Source organism: Triticum urartu, chromosome 7A, assembly GCF_056163025.1.
Source record: "Triticum urartu cultivar PI428250 chromosome 7A, HENAU_Tu73, whole genome shotgun sequence".
Taxonomy (NCBI): Eukaryota; Viridiplantae; Streptophyta; class Magnoliopsida; order Poales; family Poaceae; genus Triticum; species Triticum urartu.
In genome coordinates this window covers 643,987,770-644,007,582 of record NC_141879.1, presented here as the reverse complement: position 1 = coordinate 644,007,582, position 19,813 = coordinate 643,987,770, and the positions used below count along the sequence as shown (strand labels likewise).

Below are 19,813 nucleotides of genomic sequence, written 5' to 3'. Positions count from 1 at the left end.
CTTAGGGAGTGTTCGGGGTCGCGAGTTTGGCCTTATATGCATCAGCTCCGAATCATGTCTTTGGTCAAATGTTGGGTTTGCCCGACTCCCGTGTTTTGCTACCTTACGTTCCGCTCTATCGGCTAAGGCGGCACCAGGAGAACTACTGCGATTGTGCCCTGGTTCATCCGGATGAGCACCTCAGTAGAGAAAGCCGAAAACTGACTGTCATGATAAAGCGCGAGACTGGTCAACCACTTGATGACTTAGCAGAATCTTCGGGATTCCTATGCATTAACGAAGGGCCGTTTCCCGGTCATGTACGTACGCGCACCGTATTCGGACGAGCGCGGAGGTACCAGGGGCTATATAGTAGCCCCACCGTCAAACTCCTATGGCTAAGTAAAAGTGTTAAAGCAATATAGTCCGATTGCCTCATTCACTGCGATACCACCTCCTTAATGGACCAAGGCGTTGGATCAAGTGTGAATACGCGTTTTTTGCGAACACCCCCGCATTATATGCGTGGGGGCTGAAGCCGACGACTGCAAACTTTCAGATTATATACATATATACATAAACGGCCGCACAGGAGGCATCATAATACTTTCAGGCAAAAGTATAAACACAGCCCTTATAACTCAATAAAACATTGTTTTTACAATGGGAATACATGTCACTAGAACATAATATTCTTCGAGCACTGAGCCTCTATTGAACGAGCGCCTTCAAGGACTTCTTCAAAGTAGTGCTCGGCAGGTACCCGACCTACGGCCGAACTCTGGGTTGCAATAGCGGTGGCCTCCATCTCTGCCCAGTATGTCTTAACACGGGCAAGTGCCATACGCGCACCCTCTATGCACGCCGACCTCTTCATAGCATCGATGTGCGGCACAGCACCAAGGAACTGTTGCACTAGACTAAAATAACTATTCGGCCTTGGCCCCTCCGGCCACGGATGATCCACAACAGACCTCATGGCAAGCACGGACAACCTATGGAGCTCGGCCCACTCGGTCATTTGCTCATTCAACAGCAGCGGACGCACTGGAACATGGAACTGTGACCAGAATAGCCTTTCCACTTCACGATCTTTTTGATCTTTGAAGTACTCGACCGCATCAGTAGCACTGGCTGCCAAATCCACGTATGCGTCTGTAGAACTCCATAGTTGATCAAGAGGGGCATACTTCGGATCTCCGAACTTCGTCCGCAACAAAAATGGCTTCCCAGCCGCGATATCCCCAGCTTGACGCAACTCCTCCTTCGCCGCTCTGATTTTAGAGCGGGCTTCCTAGGCTGCTACCATGGCCTTCTCCAGGTCCACCGCCTTCGCCTGGCTTTCTTCTTCAAGAAGCTGGTAACGGTCGGCGGCATCTTTCAACTCAACGGCCATCTTGGCTATTTTTTTCCTTGCTTTGGCAATGCGCAGCCTGTTCGGCCCTCAGCTCTTCGACTGCTTTTAGACCGGCCGCATCACTATTCCTGGCTTGTTCCTTGGCTCGGGCAAGTTCCGCCCGAAGGGTCTCCACGGTGGCGGCTCCATCTGCAGTCACAACATATTAAAGATACTAGCATCATGCTCCTCTTACTATGTGTTGATCACCGGAGAAATCACATACCCTGTGCCTCGTCGAGCCGCTTGTTGACAAGCACGATGTCGGCATCTGCCGCATCAAGTTGCCGCTTTAGCTCGGCAAACTCACTAGTCCGGCTAGCCACCGGACCTTCAGCCATCTGCACATAAAGGCAGCCTGATTATTACCTGGGACTATGATCCTCTATTTGCCGCCGTTCTCGACGGCAACTATAGTCTCAGGGGCTACTATCTACATAGGGCACACCTAACGTGTGCGGTACTATCAAAAACATACACTGTCCCACATACCTCAAAGCCTTTCAGCAGACTCATAAAAGCTTCATGCAACCCGCTTTCGGCGGATGAAATACTCTCAATCACCGTACCCATTAGCGTACGATGCGCTTCTGAGATGGCCGCTTGCTCCAGAAGATCCTTCAGTGCGTCCGATCGCACACCAGACGGTTCCAAACTCTTTCTATTGATCTCTTTAGGAGCCGAATACTGAGGACTTCAGGTGGCCGAAGGATTACCCTCTGGCCTTGGCATATCAGGAGAAACCCTCCGCGATGACACTTCAGGTTCGCCCGCCTCATGAGGCGGGGTGGCATGGGGAGGTGTTTCGCTCTCCATCATCTCTGGAAGAAGATCCCTCGAAGACGAACTCTGTCGAGAAGGGCTACGATCCGAACTACAAGATATATGCTTCGGTTATTATCTTCAGAAGTAAAGTATGATATTTTTACTATTAAGTACTTTTTGTTTACTTACAGCTCGGTAGAGGGATGACCCCCTTGCGGGCACTGTGTGGCAAGAGTACCCTCCGAGGCAGGACCCTCTGGCGAAGATTTCTTCCCCCGTTTGGAAACCTTTGTTTCCGGGTCTTCAGAGGTGGTCCTCTTCCTTCCTTGGGGAGAGGGAATTTCAGATTCTTCTCCCTGGTTGTCCTCCTTTGCGGAGGCGCTAATTCCCCCGGTTGGGATGAATAATGAGTGAGGCCTGTTTTCAGCCTCTTTATTTCCCCCCTTTATCTTCCCCTGAGGGCGCCTGATAAGGCGCCAGCTCGAGCATTCTGGCTAGTACTGGATCGGCCGAGCCCTCGGGAAGGGGGGTCAAACACCTGATCATCTTCGCCTTTGTTACCCAGTCCTGGTCAAGGAGCGACTTTTCAGAATGATGTTATGATAAATAAAAAGACAGTGTGTTCAGCCACGGGATTACTTACTTGGGTATCCGGGCGATTACAGCTCAGACCCGCATCCACGGTGGTGTCCGGACACTTTATTTGTGGTCCGAAGAACAATTTGTACATCTCTTCGAGCGTCATGCCGAGGAAGTGCTGAATAGTTCGCGGTCCTTCCGGGTTGAATTCCCACATACGGAGGGGTCGACGTTTGCAAGGCGGGACTCGACGAACTAGCATGACTTGCATTACCGTGATCAGGCTGACATCTCTCTCAAGGAGATCTCGGATGCGACTCTGCAATATCGGCACATCATTTACTGGCCCCCAGTTCAGCCCCTTGTTGATCCATGACGTCAGTTGTGGTGGGGGGCCCGAGCGAAAGGCAGGAGCGGCTACCCACTTGGTACTCCGGGGAGCTGTGATATAAAACCACTCCCGTTGCCATAAATTGGACACCTCTGGGAAGGAACCCTCTGGCCACGGAACATCAACACTTTTGCTTATTACGGCACCTCCGCACTCTGCGTGTCGCCCCTCGATCATCTTCGGCTTCACATTGAAAGTCTTGAGCCACAGGCTGAAGTGTGGGGTAATGCGGAGGAAGGCCTCACACACGACGATGAACGATGAGATGTGAAGGAGGGAATCTGGGGCCAGGTCATGGAAATCCAGCCCATAATAGAACATGAGCCCCCTAACAAAGGGATCCAGAGCGAGGCCTAGCCCTCGGAGGATGTGAGAGATGAATACAATGCTCTCGCCGGGTTCGGGAGTGGGAATGACCTGCCCTCGAGCAGGCAGCCTATGCGAGATTTCGAGGGTCAAATACCTGGCCTCTCTTAGCTTCTTGATGTCTTCCTCTGTGACAGAGGAAGGCATCCACCAACCTTGAAGGTTGGATCCGGACATGGTTGAAGGTCCGAAGTGCCTGACCTGAGCCTTGGGTGTTGGAACTCGAGGCGGGGGAAGGATTCGATTAAGCATGAGAGGGGAAAAAAAGGACAGGCCTTGGCCTCTTTATAAAGAGGGTGAATATCAAGCGTCCTCCTCGTGGCCGTTTGGGACTTGCCTAAAATCGAGGAGTCATACCAACAGGCACGATTGGGTTACCCACGTCTGTATTGATGAGAATCCCGTAATAAGGGGGACACAATCTCTGCTTCGACAAGACGTGCAAGAAAACCACCTCGCGATATGTGCAGCGCTGGTTGAGAAAAACGGTTCGAATAATGACCGGGCCATGGCATGATGTCATGTTGCTAAATGTGTCAGCAGATTAGATTTGTGGAAATATTATTCTCTCTACGGTGGTATGTGGAACTTGTTTCGCAGAGCCGGACACTATCCTTGCGTTCAAAATCTTCTATGGAGTATTCGGAGGAAGAACCCGCCTTGCAATGCTGAAGACAAATCTGTGCGCCGGACTCATCGTCATTGAAGCCCGGTTCAGGGGCTACTGAGAGAGTCCTGGATTAGGGGGTCTCCGGACAGCCGGACTATATCCTTTGGCCGGACTGTTGGACTATGAAGATACAAGATTGAAGACTCCGTCCCGTGTCCGGATGGGACTTTCCTTGGCATGGAAGGCAAGCTTGGCAATACGGATATGTAGATCTCCTCCCTTGTAACCGACTATGTGTAACCCTAGCCCCTCCGGTGTCTATATAAACCGGAGGGTTTAGTCCGTAGGACAACATACAATCATATCATAGGCTAGCTTCTAGGGTTTAGCCTCTACGATCTCGTGGTAGATCAACTCTTGTAATACTCATATCATCAAGATCAATCAAGCAGGACTTAGGGTATTACCTCCATCGAGAGGGCCCGAACCTGGGTAAACATCGTGTCCCCTACCTCCTGTTACCATCCACCTTAGACGCACAGTTCGGGACCCACTACCCGAGATCCGCCGGTTTTGACACCGACACCTAGGATACAAGTGTCCTACTTGGACACGACTTCATATCCTATCTAAACACAATACTACTCAGAGTCCAGCTGTAACCTACCTTGTACATAATATTTGACACAACTCTAACAAACTCCACCTTGACGAATATTCTCCACCGCCTTGAATTCATCAATGCGTCAAATTTCCATATACATTGGACTTGAGTTTTTCCCATGAGTACCACTGCTACTTCAAAGAATCCATGTGACTCCACCTGCAACTTGTAGTCCCTTCTTTTCTTGACCACAGTCAACACTCGAGCAAAATTAAGTTCCTTGTTACTATAGTTTGTGCTCCCAACTTCCAGAGTATTAGTCCAACGCCATCACACATTGATCGCAAACCTGCATGAAAGTGAACAACTCACATATTGGGTGTCAAACATAAGAGTTACCTGAACTCAACATCACCGCTCTTCCTTGACCGTCTGTCTCAAACTTGAAGAATTTCATCATTGCTTGTAGTCATCCCGAGTCAAATTCGCAGTTGTCTCACCACATGTATGACCACCAGAGCCCTGGCTCGTCTCCATGTCCCGTGCTAACCGCACGCCTCACCGCTATTACCGCGTCGAGCCACTGCTGTCACGGACGAGTCTCAAGGGCCGCAAACCCACACCACTCAACCCCCACTATAGAGTACCATCGATCATCACCGACCGATGACGAGTTTCACACTTCCATCAAACCACCGGGCTCCAGTCTGAACTGCATGTCACTCGCTTTTCCCTGCTGAATAGGCTTCGACTCTCTGTGCACTTACGCCGTAGCCCCTCAATCAGCACCGAGTGAAGTCTTCCAGACTCCAGCTCCACCTTCAACATGACTCCATGCTAGATGATCAGTCCACCCACGCGCCCCGTCGACTTCAAGCTCTCATGTGCGCACCGTCTTGAATCGACCCCGCCCCATAGTCTTGTCGAAGCCGCACAAGCCCTCGGCCCGCGCCACGTGTTTCCATGCCCAGAAGTCAGTCACTATCAGCACCACGCTCCTATGTCGTCATCGCCGATCTCACCACCATCTTCTGTATCAACCGACTCACGTCGATCCGTCAGACTGTCTAGTCCGACCCAGGTGATCTCGTTCGATTGTATGACACGCTCGAGGCTTCCATATCGTCTTTCACGAATTCCCATCCATCACATGATACTTCCATCTCAGTTGTCATGACTTCCCGCAATGCCTTCCAGCATCCCTGTTGTGGCAACAAATTTTTCATCCTTGTCTGCCATAATCCAAGATTTTCAGTTCTGTGAACTTCTCCACCTCAAACCTGCTACCCGTTGGCGCCCTGGTTCATTGTAAGGCTGACAAATAAAAAATTACCTGAGCTATCCATGTGATGTCCAAGTACATTACATGTATACTACTAGTAGAGGATACAACTAGTTGATCTTCACATGAAAGCAACTCCTGGCTCAACTCTCGATGCTAGCGCTGCACTTCCTGCCAAAGCTTTCCAATGTACTGTCGTATCATGTTGGATTTTATCCGCTCTGATACCACTTGTTAGAATAAAACCGAGGCATACCGTCCCTCATCGAAGGACCCACCAATCACACGAGCACGACACCGAGATTTGTTAATGAGGTTCACCGATATGGCTACATCTCCGGGGCCTAACTATGGGCGCTCCTCTCCATGACACCACTACAATACCGCACCCAGTCGCCCTGGACGTCGACACAAGCCGCCAGCTTCCCCTGCGTTCTGGTGCTATTATGTTGGCATAGGTTACATCGTGTGTCTACCCTCGCTATATATGAGAGAAGCCTAGGATACAAGTGTCCTACTTGAACACGACTTCATATCCTATCTAAATACAATACTACTCAGAGTCCAGCTGTAACCTACCTTGTACATAATATTCGACACAACTCTAACAATAACAACAAAAACTAGTTTCCTTCTTTATCCAGAAAATAGCATCGTTTGGCTTTTCAATGCTTGTGGCCCATTAGCGGGGTCCAGCGTGTGGGAGGTGTTTGGGCTGGGGGTTGTTTGGATCGAACTAAAACGTTCCATCTAATCATAACCCCGGCTAACGTTCCGTTCAGTCTGTTGCCTCTCAAGACAGTTATCGGTGTCCAAAAAAATTGCTAGCACACGCTGGTAGGGTCTTTAACGCCCCTATGATCTGCGCTATTGTGTTGAGCATAGCCCCACTAGTGAGTGCGTTATGAAAAAAGAGATCAGACTGGGGCAAAGTTTTGAATTAGGATTCATTATGCTGGTTTTCGATTAAACGATCAGATTTTGGCCCGCACCGGGTGCACCGGAAGATATCCCTGGCGTCCCAGTACGGCGACCTTCACGTGGCCTGCATCGGGCTTGGTCGCGTGGAGTGGGCACAGCGCAAACCGAACACTTCACTCCTGTTTCTCTCCTCCCCTCGCACACCGAAGCGTTTTCTTCCGCTCCTCCCCACCGCCGCGGGCGACATGGCGAGCAGAGACCGGTGCTAGGGTTTGCGCCGCCGCCGCCGCCACCACCCCCTCTCCGTCGACCCCAGCCACTCCCGAGCCCTCCCTCCGTCGGACCGCATCTCAGCCCCAGCCCTCCTCCGCGGGAGCCCAGGTCGCGGCCCAAGCTCGCCCCGACGCCCAGTTGCGTCCGAGCTTCGCCTCGAGGTAAAAGTTCCGTTAAATTGCCTGCGGATGTATGTTTTCTGCTTGATTCATTTATGTGTGCGTGCTCTGTTCTTATGTGTGTATGGATGAAACAAGAATAGCATGCGTGGGTGTATAGATTTGCAGAAATTACTTGTCATACGCAGCTGAATTTTTCTGGGGGAACAGTAGGCCTCTTGTGCCCGACGGAAAGGATGTGTCTTGATGCGCGTACACCAGGAGATGGCTTGGATCGATGCGGTGGTGAGAGTCGTTCCCCAAGCATCCTGACTCCAAGCCATCCGCTCCTTGTCCACCACATCAGGACAGTAGACAGTTGGCTCCTGAGCTGCAGGGAGCTTCGTTTTTTTTCACCCAAAAGCTTCAGAAGCATTTTAACTTTAAGTAAAAAAAGAAAAAACCTGAGAATTCCCACTTGTACATGTGGGAATACACTATGGATTCTCAAAATTTCGCAAAACAAATATTTGGTCTCTACCATGTGCAAACAAACACAAGAAAAACTAGTGCTTCGATCTACTTATTTTTCGCACAGCTTACAGAGATGTATCTTTTTCTAAGAAAACAAATGTCCTTCCACATAATATTGCAATATTCATATGTGTAATTCATTAAACTTCTTTCAATGTCCAAACGATAAACTTCTCCTTGGACCACTGCAGCTTCGGAGCTATTAGGACTAGGAGTTTCCATGCATTAGTAGGCTGGATTTGATTTGTACCTTTTAGTAAAATATTTCTCATCGCTCATATATACAAATTCTCCTGCTTTAGATGTTAAAATACCACCTACATGTATAAGCATAATTTTGCGCATATAACAAGCAAGCTTCTAGTTCTAGGAGATGTTACCTTGACTGTGGTATGTTAGTACTATGCCAACATCGTGTTGCGGGAGAATATTTGTTTTCCTCAAACACAGAGCTTACCAATTGATATATTATTATAGAGGCGACATATTCTTTCGTTCAGGAATATTGTGTGGTATTTTTTTCTTGGGCGTCTCTAAACAATTCCATCTCCATATCTCTTCGTGCTCCAACTGACTCCCAACTCAATTTTCCACTACCTATATTCCACCCTCCCACATTTAATTGATATCCTTTAAATAAAAATGTATTTTTATGGCTGTATTTGTTAGCGCTAGTTTAATGGCCATATTTTTGTCTGGTCTATATATGCAAAGCCATTCGCTTCTTGGTTGTTCCTCCACCACATCGCAATGCGTCGTCGTAGTGCAATTTATCTTGGATTTGTAGTCATCCGGCAATGATGAGCTCACTGTTGCTACATCTTACCTAGCACACAGAGAATATCCGCGGTTGAATGCCCCACACCATGCTGGTTCTGTTCCCAGATGTCAGGTAATTGGACGGAAAGAACTATGCATGCCAGGGTTGCTTAGCTATAGCAACATAGTAATAAACTACACTGACAAGTAAAAGAGAAATGATATCACAAATTTGAATTAATATCAAAGCATTGAAATAATTCTATGTAATTCACACACCTAGGCATATTGTGGATTTAACAACATATAAGAGCAATCTTTACATGTTAACTAACAACATATTTGGCTGTAAACCCTCTGATCTTTGAAACAGTCGAGCCAAAACCTAACTGCAGACAAGAAACTAAAATTTTAGTTTGACCTGTATTTTATCTTTGTTGCTCAAGCAACAAACAAAATTTTACCCAGAAATAATATATATACGCCACTGATGAGGATGGTTGTAGACAGAAAGCAGCAATGCTGGTGGGATTGGGATCCCGTCTGAGATGCTCTTACAGTTCCTATGTGAAGTTGGGAAACTGCCGTTATGCTTGTTTCTTAGTCACAGGTGCAAGTACCATAATACATGATATGAGATTACACATTCATCTTTGCACTTTGGCTAACCTTGTCTGCCTACATTATGGTTTTCCATTCTGTGTATGCCTGTTGTCTTCTCTTGGTTACATTTTCCTTATTTTGCCGTTATGTTTGTGTATGCCTTTCAATTTTCCTGGTTTATTTGAAGTTAATTCTGTGAATGGGCTTGGTGTACTACAAAAAATGGAGCATGCATAGTCAAATTTGTGTGTCTAAACTGTGCTATGCCCTATGAAGTTGTTTATTACTTTTTGCTTAGTTTGTTCTGATGTTTTCATATCCAGGTACTCAAAGGTCCTAAGATGGCGGATGAGGAACATGCTCAAACCTCTCGGAAGAGGGTTGCAGATAAACAAATCAACAAGGACAATCCTGAGCTTGATGATGACTCATCGGAGCAAGAGGGGGGAACATTTAAGAAAGCTAGTGAGGAAGTGATGGCAACCCGAAAAATTGTAAAGGTTCGGCGCCAGCAGCCGTCGTCAGCTCCTTCTTCTAATCCTTTCTCTGCAATTAAGTTTACCACAAGTGATTCCAGTGTTCAAGCAAGTATTCCTGTCTCAAAACCTCCACCTTCTGATGTCACAACGTCAAATGTAAGGGGCTCAATTGAGAAAGCTGATGAGGCCAGCAATGGAAGTGGGAAAGATGCTGACAAGAATGCAGATTTTAATGAGGTAGCAGAGATTCGAAAGGATGAATCGGGCCTGAATGAGTCAAATGCAGAAAACAAGTCGAATGCGCCAATGGAAGCACACTCTTCACTTACTGAAACTGATAACAAGGCAGGCAGCACAGAGGGTGGAACTGGTGAGGACAAAGTGCTGGTTGGAGAACCCAAGGTAGATAACAGCAAGACATCTGGAATCGAGGGTAAAACAGAAGATGAAGGTGCTAAAGTGAATGAAGGTGGAGATGAAGATAAAAGCAGCAAGGACGGCGCTGAGAAGAAAGATGAATCTGAATCAGGGACCAAGGATGAAGTGAATGCAGGTGGAGATGAAGATAAAAGCAGCAAGGACGGTGCTGAGAAGAAAGATGAATCTGAATCAGGGACCAAGGATGTATCACCAACACCTCTGTTCTCTTTTATGAATGTGTCAAGTGGCCATAATGCCTTCACAGGTCTGGCTGGAACTGGGTTTTCAGCCTCATCATTTTCCTTTGGCTCAGCTTCTAAAGAGAGCACAAATGCTCCCCTATTTGGGCTAAAGAGCGATGGTTCATCCTTCCCTTCTTTCAATATCGGTGGTACAAACAACAACGGGAGTTCTGTTCCATCGCTTGTTGCTGCAGCAGAAGCACCAAAGAAATTCACCATGCCAGAGGGCCCAGTGGAGACAGGCGAAGAGAACGAGGTGGCCGTGTTCACCGCAGACTCCGCAATGTACGAGTACCTCGATGGGGGCTGGAAAGAAAGAGGAAAAGGGGAGCTAAAGCTGAACGTCCCCGTGTCTGGCGGCGAGAGGTCCCGGCTCGTTATGAGGGCCAAGGGTAACTACCGGCTGGTCCTGAACGCGAGCCTGTACGACGACATGGCGCTGAAGGACATGGAGAAGAAGGGCGTGACGTTCGCCTGCGTCAACAGCACCGGGGACTCGCCGAGCGGGCTCACCACATTCGCCCTCAAATTCAAGGACACTGGCATCAGGGATGATTTCAAAGCCGCGGTGGAGGCGCACAAGGCGAAGAAGGCCTCGGACGCGATCCCCAAGACGCCCGAGTGCTCCCCCAAGGTGTCTGATGACTGAAAGAGACCGCCCTGGTTGCGTGTTTCGATGATGCTTATGTGGGTCGGAGGGGGGGAGAAGCGCTGGCTGAAGTTCTCCTTGTTCATTCGGAGTCTAAAGTGCACCATTTTCTGTATTCTGTATCCCCATGTCGTGATGCCTTAAGATACATTTTGCATGCACGTGGTCTCTTGAACATTTAATTTGTTGAGTCACAATTTTAGCTTAACTGGAGAGACGAGGGAGACTATTAATTATGGGCATCGATCTGAGCTATAATCAGTAATGTCTGGAAATGAGTCATTCGTCAGTGGCGTGTGCCTTGAACTCTGTATTGCAGCAGCTTTCTTGCCCGCCAACTGCCTGTTCATCTCCTCACATATCCCTTTTGTAGAGGATGATGGTTTTTATATCATTGTGGTTTCACCTTTGCATACTTCATTGGAGGTTACACGAGATCAAATGACTGAGTAATCTCTTTGCGCCTTCTGATTTTTATTTCCTGCGCAAAATGGTGCTCCCTCCATTTGGAGTATTTATATAAGGCTCACATGTACGTAAATACACAGGTAAACATGTAACATGGTTCCACGCACACCCACGTCAATAGCAAATTTGAAACAAAATAGTAGACAAATTGAAAAATTCTGAAATTTTGGGATTATCAAACTTGGTCGACCATTCCACTCATGTGTGAAGTTTCATAAAGAAACGATACTCGTGGTATCCTTAGTGTAGAAAATATATTTAGGTCCTTAGTACTATTTAACAAACAGTGTTCTTTAACATAGCGTCGATTTTGTCATTTTTTGCCCAAAATACCATGGATGTCATTTCTTCATGAAACTTCATACATGGGTATATGAGTCGACTATGTATGTTACAAAAATATTCAGCCTATTTTTCTAGTATTTTCTCGAATTTACTATTCATGAGGGGTACATGTGGAACCAGGGGAAATATCTGGTACTCCCATCCCTAGGATGCTCCCGGTGCTCCAAACTCGGTAGCACATTTTAAAATGTTAAAAAAATTCTGAACAAAATCCAGCACATTGTCACAACATCGATGTATGTTGTAAAAAAATTCAAATCAAAATTCGAAGCATTGCTCGAGATACAAAAATGACAAAATGGACATCAATGTAATAATGGGCTTAATCTAAAGCCCAATTTATGTTGTGTATTATTTACTGAATTTGTCATTTATGTTTCTCAAGCTAAGTTTCAAATTTTGATTTCAAATTTTTTGACAACATACTTTGTTGTTGTGTCAATGTGCTGGATTTTTTTTTCAGAATTTTCCGAACACTTAAAAATCTGCTACCTAGTTTTGGAGCACCGGGAGCACCCTAGGGGTGGGAGTACCAGATATTTCCCCAGTGAAACCATATTCACCAAATTCCTGTCCAGTGCACTTCAGAAAAATAATAATTAATTAGATCATCAAAATATGATTTATATGTCCAAAAAATATATTTAGTCACAAAGCCCACCGCGAGGTGGCCTAGGCCTGTGACACCAAGCCCACTATGTTTATGGGGCGTCTCTACTTGAAGTACAATACAAGAGCGACTGACTGGAGGGTACCCCTTTGCAGGGACCTCGAGCAATCACTAAGAAGAAGCCCATGTGGTGGCGTGTGGTGCATCCAGCCGCCGCCACGTGCCGCTCGCTGAGTGCATACACATGACACATTTTATATATTTCTGCACATGTTTTGTGGGTTTTCGGTTTGTTTTGGGTTTTGGGGATTTTGCTTGGCTTTTCTTAGGTTTTCATGTTTTTTTAATTTACTTTTTCTGTTCATGTTTTTTTACTTTACTTATTTCTTTGTTACATCGCGTGAAGCAAAATGTATGGAAAATACAAATGAACGAAAAAATATAAAACACTCAGGTTATGGCAAGTATCACACATGCAGTGATGTAGTGAGCCACTTGTCATCACAAGAGGAGGTGAGAGTGACCTTTGGAAGAGGTACCGTCTAACTTGTGATTTTGGTACAAGACATGTATATTTAGTAGATCCATATAAAGCGACTCATGCCCATGTAACATTTTCCTTCTCCATCTATATAAGAGGAGGTAGGGGCCTTCCGATCAGTATGCTCAATACACCTCATAGCCTTTAAGACATTTCCTTACCACATCTCTCAACACGTGGCACAACATACATGCTATCAGCGAACTAATCTGTGCTTGGATGGTTAGGTGGACAGTGATATCTCCAGCCCACCAGGGTTCAAGTCCTGGTGCTGACATTATTTTTGAATTTATTTCAGAATTTCCCGCGATGCGCTTTCAGTAGGAGGAGACGTTCCCGTCGATGACGAAGCGCCTACGGTCTCAAAGGCGGGATGTAGGGCATCTCAAAGGTCTGGATCTGGGTAAATCCTTGTCTCTTGTGTATCCCTCTGAATTATCTATGCGTATACCTCCCATATGATTATTATTGCTGAAAATTACACCGACACTAATAAAATGCAAGGAAGGTATCCCTTTTGTATTGTTGTGGTTTTAAGAAACTTCGAGAACTAAAAAATTACATTAAAAAATCAAGATCAAACTTCTCGGATGACTAAACGACACAGGGGGATCGGTGCCACTTCCCACATGGCCCGGGAGGGAGGGGTCATGCCTCCCTACCGCCTGTGGGATCACATGAGTAGCGTGTGAGATCCACAGTGGTTTCCCATGGGGCTCTTTGTGTGCACCCTCCATATAGCTCTCATTGCTCCCAAATCTTGTATCCTATTTATCTTAACATGCACACATGCCACCTCACCAAAAATGCCAACTCATCAAAGGCCCACCTCAACATGCATGAAGAAAAGTTTTCCATTACTAATTGATTTCTCACTACTTCTATTTATCTCATAATGCACACATGCTACCTCACCACAAATGTCACATCATCAGAGGCCCACCATAACATGCATGCTAAAAGATTTTCATTATATTGTGGTACTTACTATATGAAGTAAATATTTTCACCACAGAATAATCAAATACAATAGATCATATGTATTTTTAGTTTTATTTCACATATTATTAATTTGTGCTTCATATAACCAATATCTCATTAAAATTGCAACCAAGTCTTGCAACAACGTGCATGGTATCATCTAGTTTATCATGGAAGAAGGAAGATACTACCCAATCCAACCAGAGTGAAGTAATAAGGGCCCATTACATTGGCTACCAATAATAGGAGTAGCACCAAACACTCGGTTGGATCCCAAGCCCTCTGTTCCGTTCCATCATCGATGGCACCGCTCTTTGCTTCTCATCATCGGACTTCCGCCCCTCTTCACTTCCTCCTTTCACTGAGGTTGCCGCCCTCCACTGCTCCTCGTCTAGCTTTATGCATCCCAAGTTGACGACACCACTCTCAGCGCGCTCCTCACCATCAACAATAGATTTTCACCAATAGGAGTAGGTCTTCACCCATAGTAGCAGGTCCTCACCATCAACATTTGGCAAGGTGAGCACCCGGCGCCTCCATATCCTTCTCCTCGAGCCCTAGCTCCTTGTCTAGATCAGTTCTTCACCACCACCAGTAATCTTGACTCTTGACTAGCTGGTTGTGAACCAGGGTGTATTCCTATTAATTTCACTTATTCATTTGAAGAATGGCCATCGCATGGAGTGAGGCGAACACTCGGGTTTGACCAAATTGTTTACCAACAAGTATGTGTTGGCAATCAACCAAACACACCCTTACATCCTTGGCTTTCGAGGATGTAGCAAAGCACTTTGAAACCATGATTGGTTTGGAGTATACAAATCACTATTGAAGAAGAAATGGGACAATTTGAATGCGGAGTATCGCATCTAGAATTTTTTTAAAGATGAACGGGACGGGTGGTAGGTGGGATTACAAGAGGAACACTATCAAGCATGCTGTTGAATGGCGAGAAGGAGGCTAGGTAAGTAAGTTGACATTTCTAGTTATTCTTATCATGAAGTCAATTGTGCGATGAGAAGTGGTTGTGGCAGGTTCCAAAAGCATGCCATTCACAACGAGGACAACTTGGCCATCATGTCCGCCGTTCCATAATGTAGTGCGTATAGATTTACTAAAAAATTCAAACTTTGCCAACTTTGACCAATTTTATAGAGAAAACTAGTTATACCTATAATACCAGATATATCAATATGAAACTACGTCTTATGTTGAATCTAATGATATATGTTTGTCATTCTAAATTAAATGTTTTTCTTAACAAGCCTGGTCAAAGTTTGTGGCGTTTGACGTTTCTAACGCTTGTGAGGTTTGACTTTTGCCACCGCCTCTTCCTTCAAAAAAGTTATGGTTCCTTTGTCTCATGGCGACGCCACTGCCGGTCCGCCTGTCTCCGGTGGCCCTAGGGCCATGGGTGATAAGTAAATAGGCAGTTTTTCGATTAAATTAATCCATGAATAAATCATGAGCAACATTGATAACACACCGATTACGATCTAACAGAGCATGTACTACGCACATAGTAGAAACATCTACGCATATCGCTAGTACTGCTACAACAGAAAGAAACACGAGAGGGATAAGCGATGTATACCCTCCAATCGGCCATGCGGTGGCAGTTGCGGTGACAGCAGCCGCGGCATCCTCGGCGGCCTTCTTGTCGGCCTCAGCCTTCTCAGCGACGGCACGGTCGGCTTCGGTCGACATGGTGATGACGAAGGTGGTGCGAACGTAGATGAACAGAAGCGAGCAGTTGCGTAGTCGCTACCCAAAAACCTAATCGCCCCTCTCCCGTACAGGATCCGGAGAGGCGGGGTTTCGGAGGCCTGCTCTCCCGTCAACCGTGTACGCGGTGAACGGGATGGAGTCGCCGGCGGCAGCAGCAGCAGAGGAATGACGTGGGCGTGGAAGCAGAGATGGAGATGCGTTCTGTTTTCACGGCGGCTAGGGTTGGCAGTGCCCCACATATATATGTGCGGCCGCGCGTGGAGAGACGTGGGCTGAACCCACGTCCAAGTCGATAGCCCATGATCCGACGTCTCAGATCGTGGCCCTACCTGTCAAAGACTCTCCGTTCCTGACCAGTAAAAAGAAGCGGCATCCTCGGCGGCCTTCTTGTCGGCCTCGGCCTTCTTAGCGGCGGCACGGTCGGCGTCGGTCGACATGGTGATGACGAAGGTGGTGCGGACGTAGATGAACAGAAGCGAGTATTCACGTAGTCGCTACCCAAAAACCTAATCGCCCCTCTACCATACAGGATCCGGAGAGGCGGGGTTTCGGAGGCCTGCTCTCCCGTCAATCGTGTACGCGGTGAACGGGATGGAGTCGCCGGCGGCAGCAGCAACAGAGGAACGACGTGGGCGTGGAAGCGGAGATGGAGATGCGTTCTGTTTTTCGCGGCGGCTAGGGTTGGCAGTGCCCCACATATATATGTGCGGCCGCACATGGAGAGACGTGGGCTGAACCCACGTCCAAGTCGGTAGCCCATGATCCGACGTCTCAGATCGTGGCCGGTGACGCCCCCATTTTGACCGTACACTAATCATACACGCAAATGTGTGCGATCAAGATCAGGGACTCACGGGAAGATATCACAACACAACTCTACAAATAAAATAAGTCATACAAGCATCATATTACAAGCCAGGGGCCTCGAAGGCTCGAATACAAGAGCTCGATCATAGACGAGTCAGCGGAAGTAACAATATCTGAGTACAGACATAAGTTAAACAAGTTTGCCTTAAGAAGGCTCGCACAAAATGAGATACAGATCGAAAGAGGCGCATGCCTCCTGCCTGGGATCCACCTAAACTACTCCTGGTCATCGTCAACGGGCTGCACGTAGTAGTAGGCACCTCCTGAGTAGTAGTCGTCGTCGTCGACGGTGGCGTCTAGCTCCTGGGCTCCAACGTCTGGTTGCAGCAAACGAGAATAGAAAGGGGGAAAAGGGGGGAGCAAAGCAACCGTGAGTACTCATCCAAAGTACTCGCAAGCAAGGAGCTACACTACATATGTATGCATTGGTATCAAATGGAATAAGGGTATCATATGTGGACTGAACTGCAGAATGCCGGAATAAGAGGGGGATAGCTAGTCCTTTTAAAGACTACGCTTCTAGTAACCTCCATCTTGCAGCAGCAGGAGAGAGAGTAGATGGTAAGTTCACCAAGTAGCATCGCATAGCATAATCCTAACCGATGATCCTCCCCTCGTCGCCCTGTGAGAGAGCGATCACCGGTTGTATCTGGCACTTGGAATGGTGCGTTTTATTAAGTATCCAGTTCTAGTTGTCATAAGGTCAAGGTACAACTCCAAGTCGTCCTTTTACCGAAGATCATGACTATTCGAATAGATTAACTTCCCTGCAGGGGTGCACCACATAACCCAACACGCTCGATCCCATTTGGCTGGACACACTTTCCTGGGTCATGCCCGGCCTCGAAAGATCAACACGTCGCAGCCCTACCTAGGCACAACAGAGAGGTCAGCACGCCGGTCTAAATCCTATGGCGCAGGGGTCTGGGCCCATCGCCCTTTGCACACCTGCACGTTGCGAACGCGGCCGGAAGCAGACCTAGCCTAGTAGGCGTTCCAGTCCAATCCGGCGCGCGCCGCTCAGTCGCTGACGTCACAAAGGCTTCGGCTGATACCACGACGTCGAGTGCCCATAACTGTCCCCGCGTAGATGGTTAGTACGTATAGGCCAATAGTCAGACTCAGATCAAATACCAAGATCTCGTTAAACGTGTTATCTTGAAAGAGCTGTGAACGCCGACCAGGGCCAGGCCCACCTCTTTCCTAGGTGGTCTCAAACTACCCTGTCGCTTCGCCACAAAGATCCACTCAGAGCGCCGTCGAGACAAACGTCCTTTCGGACCCAATCCATGAATCACCCGCGGGTACTCCTACGAGCCAACCCGTCTTTAGTCATCACAAGTATCATATATTATGAATAAGTATATACCCGTGATCACCTCCCGAGTGATCACGACCCGATAGTATAGCATAGCAGACGGACAAGAATGTATGGCCACTGATGATAAACTAGCATCCTATACTAAGCATTTAGGATTGCAAGTAAGGTATCAACAGTTGTAGCAACAATGACAGGCTATGCAGCAGGATAGGATTAACAGAAAGCAGTAACATGCTACACTACTCTAATGCAAGCAGTATAGAGAGTAGAGTAGGCGATATCTGGTGATCAAGGGGGGGGGCTTGCCTGTTTGCTCTGGCAAGAGAGAGGGGTCGTCAACACCGTAGTCGTACTAGGTAGCAGCGGCGTCGGTCTCGGTGTCTAGCGAGAGAAGAGGGGGAAGAAACAATAAATATAATGCAAACAAATGCATGGCGATGCATGACATGGCAAGTAGCGGTGCTAGGGGTGCCCTAACGCGGTATGAGGTGATACCGGTGAAAGGGGGAAACATCCGGGAAAATATCCCCAGTGTTTCGTGTTTTTAGACCGGTGAACCGGAGGGGAAAAATTACGTGTTTGCTATGCTAGGGATGCGTGGCGGATGAACGGGCTGTGTATCCGGATTCGTCTCGTCGTTCTGAATAACTTTCATGTATAATACTTTTTCATTTGACATACGGGTTATTTTCTATTAATTTTCAAAGGTTTAAACAATTTCTAAAGTTTCTGGTTTTATTTTAATTTGTTTTAATCCGAGTTGACCAAGTCAACTTTGACATGTCAAAAGGGCAGGGAGTGGTCCACATGTCATAGGTTGTACCTAAACAAATAAATAAAACTAATCTAATTGAAAGGGACCCACATGTCATTGTCACATAAATTAACTAGTGCTAATTAGCTCCTAATCTAACCTACTCCTAATTAACTGGGCCGGCCACTGGCACAGCCGTGCCTAACGTTGAGTGGCTGTGCCACGATTGTGTGGGCATGGTCCAGCATGCATGGGCGCTAAGCCACGACGGCCATGGCCATGAGGAGCAGCAGCTATAACGCAGAACCAAGGCAGCAACTAGCATACGCAGCAGCAGTAGTGAGCAGCGGAGCAACATGGAGCAGAGTAGCAGCAAAGCAAAGGCGGAAGCGGCGGCGGCAGCAGCACACCAGGGGTAGGCGAGCAGGCGCCGCGCGCGCATGGACGGTGCGAGAGAGCAAAGGGCACGGGCGCGTCGGTGGCGGGGCGGCGGCATACGGAACGGATCGAGACCGGAGAAGAGGGGATCCAAAGTAGAAGCTCACCGCGAGTTGGATGATGAGGACGGGGAGGCGGGGGACGGACCGGAGCAGCGGCAAACGACGCCGGCACCGGCGATGTACGCGACGAAGATGTGCTCGATACCGAGAACACGAGGCGGCTCAACTCGATTTGGTGGACGTAGTCGAAGGAGACGAAGGTGGGGAAGCTCCTGGACAGATTTTCAGGCGCCGGGGAAGTCGGTGGCCGCGGCGATGACGACAACCATGGCGGCTGCGGCGCGGTGGGGTACTATGAGGGTGAGAGCGAGGCGAGGGGTGAGGGAAAAGCATCTAGGGTTTGTCCAGGGCGTGCGGGGTGTTCTTATCAATCACGTGGTTCCGCCGGATGCTCGACACGGCGTCAGTCGTCGGCGTGGACGGCGGGCACGCGTCCACCAGGCCATGGCCTTCCCGACTCTGTACAGAGGTGGGAGGAAAAGCCATTGTGGGCTTGGGCTGACACTGTAGCACTGGGCTACAAGTGCACGGTTGTGCCAGTCTTTATCTTTTTATTTTAGTTTTTTTTACTGTTTTGTAGTTTTCTCCAATATTTTGCATTTACTTTTTGCGGTCAGATGATTTTTGTTAAATGCGAGACTTAGCACATAAATACTAGGCTATCCTACAGGGTTGCACAACAAGGTTCTGAGGTCAATTGGAACTGTTCAAATTTATATTTGAATTAAAATGTGTTTATTTAATTCCG

At 47.6% G+C, this 19,813-nt stretch overlaps 1 protein-coding gene and 1 long non-coding RNA gene across 2 annotated transcripts; one reads left to right on the top strand and one right to left on the bottom strand.

Moving 5' to 3' along the window:
- Positions 1 to 7,041: 7,041 nt before the first annotated feature.
- Positions 7,042 to 11,365, top strand: LOC125519168 (nuclear pore complex protein NUP50B). The gene is made up of 2 exons (XM_048684047.2): positions 7,042 to 7,327; positions 9,484 to 11,365. Exon 2 carries the CDS (start codon positions 9,502 to 9,504, stop codon positions 10,948 to 10,950), a length of 1,449 nt encoding a protein of 482 aa, XP_048540004.2. The 5' UTR covers positions 7,042 to 7,327; positions 9,484 to 9,501; the 3' UTR covers positions 10,951 to 11,365.
- A 5,135-nt stretch (positions 11,366 to 16,500) lies between these two features.
- Positions 16,501 to 19,393, bottom strand: LOC147960993 (uncharacterized). The gene is made up of 2 exons (XR_015611130.1): positions 19,111 to 19,393; positions 16,501 to 16,807 (listed from the first exon to the last, which is right to left on the bottom strand). It is a non-coding gene; the product is annotated as an uncharacterized LOC147960993 (long non-coding RNA).
- Between the last annotated feature and the right edge of the window lie 420 nt (positions 19,394 to 19,813).

Excerpts from the sequence above, each read along its gene's own strand:
- LOC125519168 (XM_048684047.2), top strand. The coding sequence starts at position 9,502 with ATGGCGGATGAGGAACATGCTCAAACCTCTCGGAAGAGGGTTGCAGAT.